At 50.5% G+C, this 14,017-nt stretch overlaps 1 protein-coding gene across 1 annotated transcript; it reads right to left on the bottom strand.

The window, feature by feature from the left end:
• Positions 1-6,707: 6,707 nt before the first annotated feature.
• Positions 6,708-13,572, bottom strand: Krt84 (keratin 84). The gene is made up of 9 exons (XM_005353852.2): positions 13,039-13,572; positions 11,726-11,934; positions 11,105-11,165; positions 10,429-10,524; positions 9,470-9,634; positions 9,225-9,350; positions 8,570-8,790; positions 8,129-8,160; positions 6,708-7,045 (listed from the first exon to the last, which is right to left on the bottom strand). Exons 1-9 carry the CDS (start codon positions 13,570-13,572, stop codon positions 6,708-6,710), a joined length of 1,782 nt encoding a protein of 593 aa, XP_005353909.1.
• Between the last annotated feature and the right edge of the window lie 445 nt (positions 13,573-14,017).

The following is a 14,017-nucleotide window of genomic DNA, read 5'->3' as shown; positions in this document are numbered from 1 at the left end:
GTGTCTGATACAATGTCAAGCTGTCTGAATTGTCACACTGTGGTGTCGGTGTCTGATACAATGTCAACGCTGTCTGAATTGTCACACTGTGGTGTTGGTGTCTGATACAATGTCAACGCTGTCTGAATTGTCACACTGTGGTGTATAGGGAGCAGGACAAGGACAAGCCTAACACACTCAGCATAGGTGCTGTTTCCTCTGCTGTGTTTGGCTGAACCATGGACCCAGAAAGCAATCATGCATTTACTGCTGTATTTAGCTAGAGAACAGACAAGCTGCACTGCTGGTCTCCCTGCTGCTGCTCCCGGACCCCCAGTTCCCAGAGACCTACCTGTCTTAGGCTGGATCATATCACTTACCTGCTCTAATGTCCCGTTGGCTCCGTATTGTATGCAGGTGAAAAGGCCTTTTCTGCCTGCCCGTTTGCCTCTTCACACGTCTCTTTCCTCTGCTCTTGGTCCTACACTGGTCCTTCAACCTGTCTCAGGACTTCTGAATGGCTGTCCTTTCTGCTCAGTGTTCTCATCTTGTCCAAAAGGCTTCCTCCATTGCTTCATGTGGGGCTTTGTGCAAAAAAACATTTCTGATTCTTCTTTTAAAAATGGTGACCTCCCATTCTATCCTAGAACTGCCTCCTTCTGGCTATATTGCTCCGATTGCTCTGTGAGTGTGTGTGTGTGCGTGTGCATGTGTGTCCCGTGTGTGAGCTTGCAGAGGCCAGAGGTCAGCTTCAGTTGTCTTTCTCAGCTGTTCTTCTTAGTGTCCAAGACAGGATCTGTTCTTCTCTCAACCCAGAGCTCTCTGTTTTGGGTAGGCCAGTGAGCTCTGAAGATTTACCGGCCTCTGCCCATGGTGTTAGGATTAGAGATATTCATGACCACACCCTGGTTTTTACATGGGTACTGAAGATTCAAACTTAGGTCCTTATATCCACAGTTTGCTCACTGAGCCATCTGCCCAGCCCTTAGCTACTTAAAAAAGTCGTGTAGCACTTAAACCCTTCCAGTGCACTGTATAACCCATGAATTCTGTGTGTCCACCATCACGTATTTCTTCCCTGCCCCCAAAGAAGTCCAATGGGGACAGACATCTTGTCTGTCATTGGTGGGTCCCTAGCACTTGCAAACGCTCTGAGAATTTAGTTGCTTATGAGTTGGCTGACTGTAGTTGTGTACAAGTGAATAACTACCTCAAATGTTTGAAGGTGGATGTAAATGCTACCTGTGTGCAACACCAGACCCCAAGTCCAGAGGACCACTCCACGTTTGAGAACTGCAGGACTTGGAAGCTCCCACTCGTGTGTCTTTCTTGGACCAAGGTGGTGAGCATGAGATAGGATTCTTATAGAAATTTTTATTGAGTAATATAAGGCTCTAAATACAATTTGTGAGGAGGAAAAAAGAGTTTTGAAAGATGCTGAAGTTTCCAGTCATCAGCTTGGACGCTCCAACAACCTCGCTGAAGCTGATGGCCAGCAGAGGGCAGCAAACACCATCAGTTGGTCTGCCAGAAGCTTGGGGCTGAGCAGAGAAACTCTGGCCCATGATCACCTCATCTGAGGAGGCTGCCATTTTTGTTTTCAGCAGTTGTGCATACTTTGAAGACTATAAGGGAAGAAGACAGACCGTCTCCTGCATTCAGTCAGACACTCCCTGTCACTCTCCCTCCATTTGTGCCTTGCACTGCTCCTTCACTTTGAAGAGCTCAAGCCTGGGTCCAAGCAGATCTCAGTTCTCACAGGGCCTGTCTGCCTTTTCCTTCCTTCTTTTGCTATGGAAGGATGTGTTTGCTGGCCACGGGGTCCCGTCTTTGCAGGGCCGGTGCAGCTCTGTGGCAAAGGCTTGCCTGGCTCCCAGCTCAGCACCCACTCCTCCAGAGAAACGGCCAAACGAAGGAGCACTTGACGCTCTTTTCCTACTCAGTCCTGAGCACTTGGAATGTGCTGCTCCACCGTCGTCTGCGCTTCTGATGAGAAAGCCAGTGGTTTGGATTATTATTCCCATGTGCAATGTGCCACCCTGTTCTGCTTAATATTTTCCAGTTCTTTTCTCTTTGTTCTCACTAGTAGATAAGGACAATTGTCCTGTTTCCAGAGCACTGGCTCCTTCCTCCATCCTCTCTTTTTGCTGTGAAGTTCATCACCGTTTTCTACTTTCTAAGCATCCTGCTTTCAGTTATAAATGCCACTGTTTGTCTCTTATCATCTGTTCTCTGTTTCTGAGAACTACCTCTGTTTTTCTCTGACTTTCTCTATCTCCCCCTCCCCTCTCCTCCCCTCCCTTCCCCTTCTTACTTCATTGAGGATTGACCCTAGCAAACATTTGAACATGCAGGGCAAACACTCTTCCCTGATCTCTAGCCCAGGCACTTCTAAGCTTTCTATTGTGAGGTAAGTTGCTTGGGCTGTCCTTGAACTCACTCTAACCCAGGGAGGCCTTGTATTGAATTTGCAATTTCCTTGCCTCAGCCTTCTGAGTGCTGAGATTGCAGGCCTGAACTCCAAGACCTAATTTCCCCTTTTATTCATTTCAGACGTGTCTCTCTCTCCCTACCATACAGAGCATGGTGACATGAGCGCTCCATAGTCTCTGTGTGCTAGTGTGCTAATCCCTACAGCTGTATCAACCGTGACGGGGGTCTGTTGACTCTCCCTCCCCATGAGAATTGCTCAACTTTTCTTGACTTCTTGAACATCAAAATAACTTTAGTTTACACACAGACACACACAGACACACACAGACACACAGACACAGACACACACAGACACACACACACACACACACAGACACACACACACACACAGAGTTGGTGCTTTATCCACTCAGGGTCCTGAAACAATCCTTATGTTCAAATTTGGTTTTATTGTGGGAACCACCCCAGTCAGTTTCAGGCTGCCTGCTCCAGCTGACCCAGGAGGGGTGGTGGTGACAAAGCCTCTCCTTTTTTCATGTCTATACTGGATGCTCTGAGGCTGTTCTAGAGAGCAGACAAAGACTATTGGCTGAGGGAGCGGAAGGCGCGCCCACCGCACCGTATCTTAAAGGCTATTGGCTGAGGGGGCGGAAGGAGCTCCCACAGCAGGCTACGTCACTTGGGGATTTGCTCGAAATGTGGGTGGAGTCGGTAGTCTAACCGCAAATCTCCAAGCTCTTGGAATGTTGCTTTGGGTTTTCCATGCCAGTGACACTCAAGGCTGTGGGAGCCCACAAGTGACGCAGTTTCTATGTAGAGCCCATTCTGACTTAGAAGTCATTTAAGTTCAAGCTTGCTTGTTCCGTTCTCCTTAAGAGCTGGGAGAATGTTCTGGTGAAGCCCATGGGAAAGAACACATTATTTGCTAAGCCGCAGGCCTGTTGAATGCCAGCCGAAGGCACGTCCAGATAGTAAATGGAACTGCTTGCTGCTTGCAGGAGGCACGTGGTAGGTCGCGAGCCTGCCTGCTCCTCGTCTCAAGGACAGTGCTTGAAGTGGTTAACTCACTGCGCTCTCTGTTCGGGTTTTTGAAGGCTCTGAAGTAACTCGATGCTGTTTGGCACTGACCGGCAAAACTCCCGACTCTGTCCTGTCTCTTTTGTTTTCTTAGTCCTTGCATCTCCCTTTGGGTGTCCTAGCTGACTCTTGGCTCTGACACAAGGCAAGCCTAGGATGTGGTAGACACACACACAAGCATTTCCTTCTCCAGTTGTTCAACTTGACGCCACCAGCCCTTCTCCGGAACTCTTTTCCTGGTTCCTCATGCCAGAGCCACCAAACCTCTCAGGCTTTAAAACCACAATCCTGCTACAAAGTCCTGCCAAGCCCGGCAGGGCCCAGCCCTCAAGCAAAGCCATAACCCTAATGCATAAGGACCCCTTCTTTTCCCTTCATGTGGAAAGGTGGGATTTTCATGGGGATCTCAGCTGTCTAAGCTGATGCTTTCTTGCTCCACCCTCAGCTCAAGTAAGGCCTTGAGTGTGTGTGTGTGTGTGTGTGTGTAGGTGAATAAAATAAACACTTGGCCACTTTCTGAAGCCTTGCCTTCGGCCACAATCGGCCTCTTTTTGTTTACTTTTCAGAATACGCAAATGAATATTTTTTAATTCATCCAGAGTACTATATTTTATTTTATTTTATTTTAAAATTTCCTAAGCATCGAGGATTGGATGCCAGGCCTTTCTTGTTCAAAGAACACACTTTGCCCCAGTTCTGTCCTCAGCCCCGGGGCTTGCTTTCAGTAGGATTCCTCTGGCGGCTCTTGGCGCACAGACTGAAGGAAAGCAGAAGTAAGGACCAGTTAGAAGTTGACTGCAATTGCCCGGGGAGGACAGAGCAGTTTGAGTGTCAGTGCCATGCAGGGAAGTGGTAACGGCTGAGCACTAAGCTAAGATTTTCTGATGGAGTGACTATGGGACTGGGAGAGAGAGAAAGAAGCTAAAGATGTCTGTGAAGATTTGGGCACAGCCAGCCGAACAGTGCTGCCGGCCACTAGTGCCACATTGCCTGGTGCTGCAGGCACCTGATGCTGTAGATCCTGTGCCACCCCTGCAGGAACCGGGCCCCCCGGAGAAACTGGACAAGAGCCTTTGAGGGAGCAAAGGCAAGGGACGTGCCACATTCCTGCGGTCCAGTAGTGTTCATGACATGCCCATCACAAAGTAATGTCATGTCAGGCAGCGCAAATGAAAAGGGCCAACATGAAGTTTTGAAGAGAAGCTAGTTCAAGGTCAGTTTGGACCTGAGGTAATGAATTGGTCACTGATGGTGGGTGGTTATTGGTCTGGCTGAGAGAGGCACCAAGGCCTTACGGGGGCAGTGTCCATGCTGCTTCAACTGAGGACTGTGACTCAGTAGAGATGAGGCGGATATGCATGGGCCCCGGGGCAGAGGGCAGGGGACTGGTAAGATTGTCTGAGCAGGGTGACAGGCAGGTGTCCAGGCTGCTGGCTGGGTCAGGAAAGACGGGATGTGTGAAGAAACTAGGTGTATGCCTGCCTTAGAAGAAGACGGTGGGTGCTGAGTGTGGCCGCTGCCTGGGCCCTGACCGCTGTGCCAGGTGCTGCCTGGGCCCTGACCGCTGTGCCAGGTGCTGCCTGGGCCCCTGCTCGTGGACTCCTGCCCTCCACTTGCTGCTGTATCTTGACTTCTAGTAACATTCTCCCTGGCTCCGGGCAGGCCCCCCCTACCTGCCACGCTATCCACAGTCTCTAGGCTTTTGCACATACTGTGGCCTAGATTGGCACCCGTTGCCCCATTTAGATGGTTCATTCACCATCCTTTGCATCTCTGCTGGTACCACATCCTTTAGGAAACCCGCACTGCCCATGTCTGTGCTGGTCCTCTCCTCTATGTGCTGTGCCGTCTGTTTTGGTGTCAGCGCAGCTTTCAACCTCCCAAGGACCAGTTATGTATCTACCCTTCTCTGAAGACTAGACCAGAAGCTCCTTGAGAGCAAGGCCAACATTCTATTATCAGGCATCACGGCAGGCGCCACGGCAGGTTGGAAGTGGGTGCTGTTGAGGGAAGGGCTGGGAGTGGGGGTATGTGGATAGATTCTGTGGAACCAGAATGTCATGTTAAGGAGCTTCACCTACTTCCAGAAGGCAATGGGAAGCCTCTGAAGACTTGAAACAATGGGGTTATGACCAGTTTTCTGTGTGAGAAAGACTTCTCTAGTAGCCCTGTGCTGAGTACATTGGATGGAGACACGAGTAAGGACAGAGAGACGAGGCTACCACTGCGGTGATCTCAGAGGGTTGGTGGTGGGCTGGGAGCTGCAGAAAAGGGGAGGAGCCAGCATGGTCAGGAAGAGGTCATGCTGACCCACAGAAGAGTGGATAGGCTGGCACTTGTTTTCAGAACCTCGAAACCTTGTCACCTCTGCCTTCCAGAACTGTGAGACCCTCCCTGGGAGGCTTAGACCCTTTCTTTCCATGGGTCTAGGACACCAGCCCTTTCTGTGGTCACACTCTCCTTAGAGTGAACTAGTGGGTTCCCATAGGCCACCTCCTCGGTGTGATCTGAATGAACAGGCAGAATCCTCATGAAGTTAGCTTGGCAAGTTTATTGAAAACCCAGGAACACAGAGAGTAGTACAAACAGGCACCCACCCACCCTCAGCCACCTCTTCTGGGGTTTGCAGGGCAGAATTGGTCCTCGCATCACCACAGGACAAGACACCCAGAGCTGAGAAGCCCCCTCTCCTTATGCATTCCACCTACTTGGTAGACTCACGTATCACAGATAAACCGGCAGCCATGAGACGGCCGGCGCAGATGAGTCACTGGGAGGAGAACCACCGTGGAGACTCCAAGGACTGTGTCCTTTGGGGCCAGGGAAGGGAAAGAGAAGCCTCTTCTGCCAAGGAAGGGGAGACGAGAGAACAAGATGTGGCTAAGGACTCCTGTAGGCCCCAGGGCTTTGTGCTCATGCTTCTCTGGATGCTCCCTTTCTCCTGCATGTACCGCTTCCTGGAATAGTGCTGAAAATACATTTACTGTGACTGAAGCCTGAAGGTGATCCGAAGAAAAGACACTGGGAGTTAGGGAGATGCTAGTGCCACTGGGGCTGTGGATGTGTGTCTACACGATAAAAAGTCCTTCAAGAGGACATGGGTAGGGCTGTGTACTGGCAGGAAGAGCGGCTGGGGATCCCTCAGGACCAGAGTCTATGCACCTCAGGGGACAGAAGCAAGGACGGCTCGGCTGGTTCTTCTCCAGGCTGTGGTCATCTTAGTACCTGGTCCTGTGAGAGCTAGTGGTGGAGGAGAAGCGGACACTAGAGCTGCGGTTGCCGCGGCCACCACTGCAGCTGCTGAAGCCACCCTCAGTGGGTAGTGGACAGGGGATGCTGGGGGCACAGGCATCTCCCACCAACACTGAGCCTCCTCTGATCCCAGAGCTCAGCAGGTCCCCACCAGCCCTCAGGCTTGAGGAAGTCAGAACCCCTCCAGTGGTACGGATGCTACTGTTGCTGGAGAAGGTGACCCCACTGTTGCCGGAGAAGCTGGATCCAGAGACCAAGGAGGACTCGGGGCCACACAGCACACCTCCTCGAGAGCTGCTCACAGCTGTGGAGAAGGAAGGGAAGCGATGCAATACAGGACTCAGCAGCTGCTTGTCTAGTGGCTCAGTGACTAAGTCTACATGCAGATGGAAGGGGGAGGATGCTTCTCGAACCCTGGGCATTTGCCTCTGCCCACAAATAGACTGCCATTAATGTCTACAAACTACTATTTGTCTGTGTTCCATGTCAGGTGGATTTGAGAGGCCAAGTGAGATGTGTCACCCAGGGATCAGTGGCCTTCGTAGAACCACAGGGTGGCTTCTCTTTGGCTATATTGCAACTCTTGCTTGTTTCCATGTATTGAACAGACAAGAAATGCTGCCAGCACCTTGTCCTAGCCAGCCATCTCTGCCCCACTGATGACTCTGCTCTGCAGCCCCGCTGGGCTCCACTGGACTCAGCCCATATCTCAGGACTGGAATCCAGCTAAGCCTTGCTTAAAGCAGCCCTGAGTGTAAGCTTGACATTCTCTTCTCTGCTTTTGCACCAGAGTCCTTGCCGTCCCTGTGACCTCTGGGTTTGACCTTCTGCAGAAGAGCATTGCTGCCCCTTTGCCTCCCAGCAAATCAGGACTCTTCTCTGAGAGTAAATCTGGTGTACTCTGCCTGCCCCACCCCCACGGGTGTCCTTCCAAGATTAGTGTGGCACTGGCTAGTACTACCCTTCTCAAGAAGACTGGAGTTCCACAGCACGGGGGCTGTACTTGTTCTGCAGTGCCAGCGCCTAGCACGCTTGCTGTGGGACCAACCCGTGCTCTGTTTAGAAGCAGCAGGGGGCTGGGGGAGGGGGACCACTTCCATTTATCATTGCCCCATCCCTGCAATCCAAATGTAAATTTCTTCTTTGACACAGCCTTCCCATTCCGTTTAGGTCTATGTGATGGCTGCAAACACAGCCTCTGAAAGCCACAAGTCTCTTTCCAGGAACTTTCTTCCACTTCGAAGGCCGATAAACCACTTTTATTCTTTGTTCTAGAGCCTCTGCGGAGGACAGGGACCCCATGGTCTGCGTCCCTGACTGTCTTGGCCAGACAAGCTATCTCAGGAGCTTCCTTAAGAAATGGTCTGAGAAAAGGCTAGATACTTACATATGTTTACTGGTCCAACACCTTCACAGATCCTGGAGAGAGAAAGAAATGAATGAATTCACATGTTTTCTGGCAGAGGGCTTCTTGTTTGGGTAGACAGGGACAGGTGAGTCTCACCAGCAACTCTTAGCGCAATTTTGGAACATATCATGTTTCTAGAGATTGCCTCTAAATTATTGAACTAAACTATTCGGCGACTTATTATTATATTTTAACCAATTAATCAGCCAGATAAAATGCCTATGGCCTGGTGCAGCTCTCTTGTAAACACATTTGTAAGCACGGCCCCTTCGGATCCTGTGTCAGAGGCAACCGGCTAACATTTTTGGAAAATGTATTGTTCTATCTAGAGACTGCTCATTCCAGGTTTCTTCACTTGGCTCCCTCCTTTTATTTTGATAACCTTTCTGTACAGATGACTTCACTCCTTCCTGCTCTCACCGGATCTCCTCGCCCTCCAGCAGCTGCCTGTAGGTGGCGATCTCGATGTCCAGGCCCAGCTTGGCGTTCATGAGCTCTTGGTATTCCCGCAGCTGCCGCGCCATGTCCTGCTTTGCCTGCTGCAGGGCGCCCTCCAGATCTGCCAGCTTGCACTTGGCGTCATTGAGGGCCGCTTCGCCCTGCTGCTCTGCCTCGGCCACGGCGGCCTCCAGCTTGGTACACTGCAGGGAAGGGAGTCTGCGTGTGGGCTTTGCTAGGGACGCAGGGTTCCCCCAGTGGGCTTGGCAATGCTGTCCTTACTGATAGGGGTGAAACCTACAGCCAGGCCTGGGTTGAAGCTCTAGGTGGCTGCTTTTCCAGGGATGGTGACTGTGGTCAGAAAGGGGTGGAGTATTGCTTTTCTCCGCTCTCCATCCCCACTGGGTTTCTGCTGCCTTGAGACAGACCTAAGGATTCCAGTCTTCTGTTCTTTCTACCTCCCCTACCCAGGCCTTCCTTCTGGTCCATGTTTCTCTTTTCTTGGTAGTTTTTCTGGACAGCCCTCTGTTTTGTATCTAGGTCTTGATGGGTCCTTTACCTACCAGACTTGAGGCTTCTCAAAGCCAAGGACCCCGACTTTTCTCTCTTTGTAGCTTTCTCTCCTTTCCTTTCTCACCTGAGCCTTGGAATGTTCAGTCTCTGCTTTCAGCCTCTGGATCAGCCTGGTCAGCTCATTGATCTCATCCCGTGTGTTTCGTAGATTGTCACAGTGTTGGCCAGCTGTCACCCGCATCTCCTCATACTAGGAGCAGAATGCAGTGTTTAGATCACATGAAGTCTGGGTTGAAGACCTCAGACTAAAGTCATCACCCCAGGGTACCTGTCCCCCTCCCCCAGTCTCCTGTTGCCTTGGTCTGGTACCTTGGTCTGGTACCAGGCCTCAACATCAGCGCGGCTGCGCCTTGCCACCTCCTCATACTGGGCCTTGACTTCAGCTATGATCCCGTCCAGGTTCAGGTCCCGACTGTTGTCCATCTTCACAATGACAGATGTCTCTGAGATGTGTGACTGCAGCAGCTGGATTTCCTGTATTGGAGAAGCAGCAAGGCAGAGGGACTCAGTGATCCATTAGCAGCTGGGACTCTGTCACAGTGTCCCCTGTGAATCAGAAACAGGGAGCTTTGCTTCTTGCTTTCTGATATTGTAAAAAATATTTGAAAAAAAGGCATGCTTGAGAAGCAATTGAGTCTGCTTTTAGAACCCTTGTCATATGCTTAGAGCATACCTCCGGGTACTTGCTCTGGCTTAGGTGACTATCAAAACCAGGGGTACCTCAGTGACGGCTGCTTAAATTCACGTTATCTACACACATGGTGGCTGGGCTGGTCAGGGTCCATTGAGAGGGAGCAACATTTTAAAACACAGTGGAACCTAGATTCTTAGATCCAGAATCTTCAGAGAACCAGAGTCCCACCCTGCTGAGACCTTCCCCTGCAGCTCTGGCTGATTCCTCTTCAGCCTACACAGGCCGCGTGGAGACAAATGGCATTGGTTTGGCTAGTCAAATCAGATTCATGTCTCTCCTTCTGGCAATTCATTTTGCCAGACTTTCCAAAACCCATCCTTTAGCTTGGCCTATGAAGATCTAGATGACAGGTGACAGGAGGCCATTGTCAGGCCTAACATGGCCGTGGAGATGCCTTGTGAAGTCCCTGACCTCCTCATCCCCCAGACAAGGTGACAGAGAGCACACAGGTCTGCATAGGAGTGGAACTATTTGTAGAAAACCAGCACCCAGAAACCCAAAGGCCTGACTCAGCCTCCAGGGCGTGCAGCCTGAGCAGTCTCATGCTTGAGTGCCTAGGGAAGACGAGTCTCACCTCCAGGTACAGAGCCTTCCGGAATTCAAGTTCCTGGGCCAGGGCATCCGCATTGGCTTCCAGATTCGATTTATTCAGGAAAGCTGTGTCTACATCCTGCGGAAAAAGGAAGGATGAAATCACTGCCTCTGTTATTCACCCTTCCCACCTAGAGGTCCGGAGCTCGGCAGGAGGAGCCATCCGTTCCTACTGTGATGGTTCCTCTTCCCCTATAGCCATGTGGAAACCCACTTAAAAGCAAAGAGAGGGGCCGTAGAGATGACTCAGGAGGTGAGAGCTTGCCGTGGAGCCTGAAGACCTGAGTTCAATCCTTGGGTCCCACATGGTAGAAGGAGAGAATCAACCCTCCCAAGCTGTCCACACATGCACCATGGAGTACACGTGCCCTTCCTGTGCACACCAAATAAACAGATTTTTTTTAATTACCAAGAAAGCCTTGGTAATTCAAGAAACTTAAGAGTCCATCTTTTTCAAACTCACAGCACCCAAACTCAAATAATCTGTGGTCCAGTCAAAACTTTGAAGGGAACTGGATTTGATCTTTGGGGTTCTGTTGTTAGATGAGCAGTTTCAGCCACTGTAGGGCTGTCTGAGAAGTTACTGGGGCTGGGGCTGGGATTCTGGAGAATACGTGACTCCACACAGAACTTCCCTTGGACTCTTTGCTGGGCCTTACCTTCTTCAGAGCTACAAACTCGTTCTCAGCGTTGGATCGGCATCCCACCTCCTCTTCATACCTGGGAGCATGGAGGAGAGGGTAAGCCCTCACTCTCATTACCCCTAAGCCCTCACTAATCCCTCAACACGATCCTGGTTTATTGAGGAACATGGTTCTCCATTGCTACTCACAGTGTAGTATCTGTCAGTCCTCTCTTTAGAACTTTCTCTATGCTAGTGGTCCTCCAAATCCTTTACTTTCTCAACTTGGATTTAGGGTCTGAAAATCTGGACCTTCCTACACTTCTCTGTGAGAAACAACTCAGGCATTGCAGCTGAGCACAGAGGAGGTAGGACCTGACACAGTGCTGAGTGTGGGGGCTTCTTTAAAAGCGAAAGACCTTCTTTCCAGAGTCGATTTAGTCACTCCTACAGGCAGTGTTAAGAACGCCCCCCACCCCACGCCTTTCCAAATCTGTTTCTTCCACACAGAGGACCTCCTTGTCTCATTTCTCACACCACTGTCCTCCTTGCATCCTGAAGCTTGGTTTTCTAGCCAATAACAATCCTATCTCATCTGCACTGGGCTTCTGCTTCAGGAAATACAGTGCCCAGGTGTGGGCAGCCCAGGTATACTCACTTCTTCTTGAAACCCTCAAGGATGTCCTGTACGTGGTTCCTCTCAGCCTGCAGCCGAGCCTGGTCACTGACTAGTACATCCAGCTGCCTCCTCAGGCTGGTGATATAGTTATCGAAGAGAGGTTCTAGGTTGCTGCGGGCACATTTCTGGTCTTGGAGGAAGCTCCATTTTGTCTCTAGGAGTTTATTCTGTTGCTCCAGGAACCTCACCTACATCCAAGAAGCAAAGGCAACACATTAAAGGGCTTGATAGTGCACCTGTGTAGGCCAGTTCTCCAGATGGCCAGTGAAGACTGTCGTGTATTATCAGTGTTCCTCCTTCTGCTGGCTTTCCTTGTACCTCTAACTCATCAGAAGCCAGGAGGACAGGTCTATGACCTCTCCTCACACACAGCTACGCTTTGCTACAAAGACATTTCAGTACCACTTCTCCCCTCCACATCTAAGCAAAGTGTCAGGCAGTCACGAGGAAGCTCGAAAAATGAGCTTCAGCTGGGCTTGCCTGGATCTGAGACCAGTATCGGCCAACCCCAGCAGAGACACGGAGCAGTGACTACAATGGGGGTCATTGTGCTAGAGAAATTGGCTACCTGGGACCGTACACCTTGACCAGCATCTCCAATATTCTATCGCTGAGCTCTTTGGCTCCAAGGCAAAATGAGCTCACAGAGGTTCTTTCCTGCCTCTAGAGACCAAGCCTCGTCTCCATGCACACACGGTCTCTGCTTTTGTAGAATTCACATCACTATTTCTGTATTCAGCTATTGATGGTCATGTGTATTTTCCTCAATCTCAACCAGATTGTGGTAGCCTATGTTGGGTGCATGAATTCTTTGTCTTTTACATGAAGATCACTCCAGTCCATTCTCCACTCTCCCGAGGCTAAATGGATGAGACCATATGCCTTAGGAACTATAAAAACTCCCTTCAGAACACCGTGATCTTAAAGGATGAAATATTTCACACAGGAGCCAATTGAACACCTGACTGAAGCCTCCACCTTTGTAGGAGACATTTCCAAGTAACCAAGAAATAGGGCTTGGTTTGCCCATATCCCCGTAGGTTTAGCTGGACCATCTTCCTTTTCTCCAGAATCTGTGGCCAGTGTCTTAGTCTGTCTCATCATGCAGCAGTTCCTCTGGTTTGTCTATTCTCAGTGAAGAACAATCTAAAACCACCAATCCCTCAATGCCTTTGGCAGATGCCTTCGGTACAAAGCAATGGCTCAGACCAGGGCCAGCTCTTTTGAAGGGGAAGAGCACCCTGGCACCCTTAACTCTCAGTGCCTATCCCAGGGGTCACCCAGCAAGGTACCTTGTCAATGAAGGAGGCAAACTTGTTGTTGAGGGTTTTGATCTGTTCCTTCTCATCTCTCTTCACCCTCTGGGCGTTGGGGTCGATCTCCAGATTGAGGGGAGTCAGCAGGCTCTGGTTAACAGTCACAGCTGTGATAGAGGGGGCCGATGGGCCTCCAATTCCTCCAATTCTGTAGCCAAAGCCAGGGCCTCCGAAACCATAGCCAAGGCCACTGCCAGCTCCAAACCCCAGGCCAACACCACTGCTGGCCCTGAAGCCCAGACCAACTCCACTGCTATCACCGGAGCCAACTCCAAAGGCAACTCCACAGCGGATAGGACGAGAGCACCCAACTGCAATCCGAGGTGAGGACGATCCAAAGTGGATAGCACTCCGACTACCAAAGCCACCAAAACTACGGAAGCCGAACCCGCTCCTGCAGGAGACAGAGCTAGTCCGGAAGCGGTTCAGATTTGGAGGGGCCATTGCTGAGCAAGAACTGAAACTGCCCACCCGATGACCAGAGCTGACTCGGTAGGAGCGGCAAGACATGGCGGGCGGCTTAGTGGGTGACAGCTGAGGAGCGATATGCAGTGGGGTGAGCTGGAGCTGAGAGTCTCTGTGAGGCTAGTGGATCCCTCTCACCCCTTTTATGTGTGTGTGGACATGAGTATTGGCCTCATAAAAACAAAAAAAGCCATTTAAAAGCATTTATGAGCTTGGGTAGTTAGCAGAAACTCTTGTCTATAACGTCTTTCACAGCGAACTAATTCAGGCACACCTAGTCTCATCAGGATGCGGGCTGGAGCAGGTAACCTATAAATATTAAAAACATATAAACACATAAACATTATAGTCTTATTTTCCCTATAAGTCCACCACAATTGCCATTATGGGGATATTAATTTGCCTTGCTCGTAAATACAAAGGCCCCCCGCCCAAGTGTGGCTAACCGCCAGAGAGTCAGAATGTTAACAGTTCCAGGCAGAGGGTCTGG

Source organism: Microtus ochrogaster, chromosome 15 (assembly GCF_000317375.1).
Source record: "Microtus ochrogaster isolate Prairie Vole_2 chromosome 15, MicOch1.0, whole genome shotgun sequence".
NCBI lineage: Eukaryota > Metazoa > Chordata > Mammalia > Rodentia > Cricetidae > Microtus > Microtus ochrogaster.
The sequence above is the reverse complement of the archived record's forward strand: the minus strand, read 5'-3'. Positions and strand labels throughout refer to the sequence as shown.

Bases quoted from the DNA above. Each gene is read 5' to 3' on its own strand.
- Krt84 (XM_005353852.2), bottom strand. From the start codon at position 13,572: ATGTCTTGCCGCTCCTACCGAGTCAGCTCTGGTCATCGGGTGGGCAGT. The intron at 11,935-13,038 runs GTACCTTGCTGG...TCTTGGATGTAG, and splicing joins TTGCCTCCTTCATTGACAAG to GTGAGGTTCCTGGAGCAACA. The intron at 9,351-9,469 runs GTACCAGACCAA...TTCTGCTCCTAG, and splicing joins AGGCCTGGTACCAGACCAAG to TATGAGGAGATGCGGGTGAC.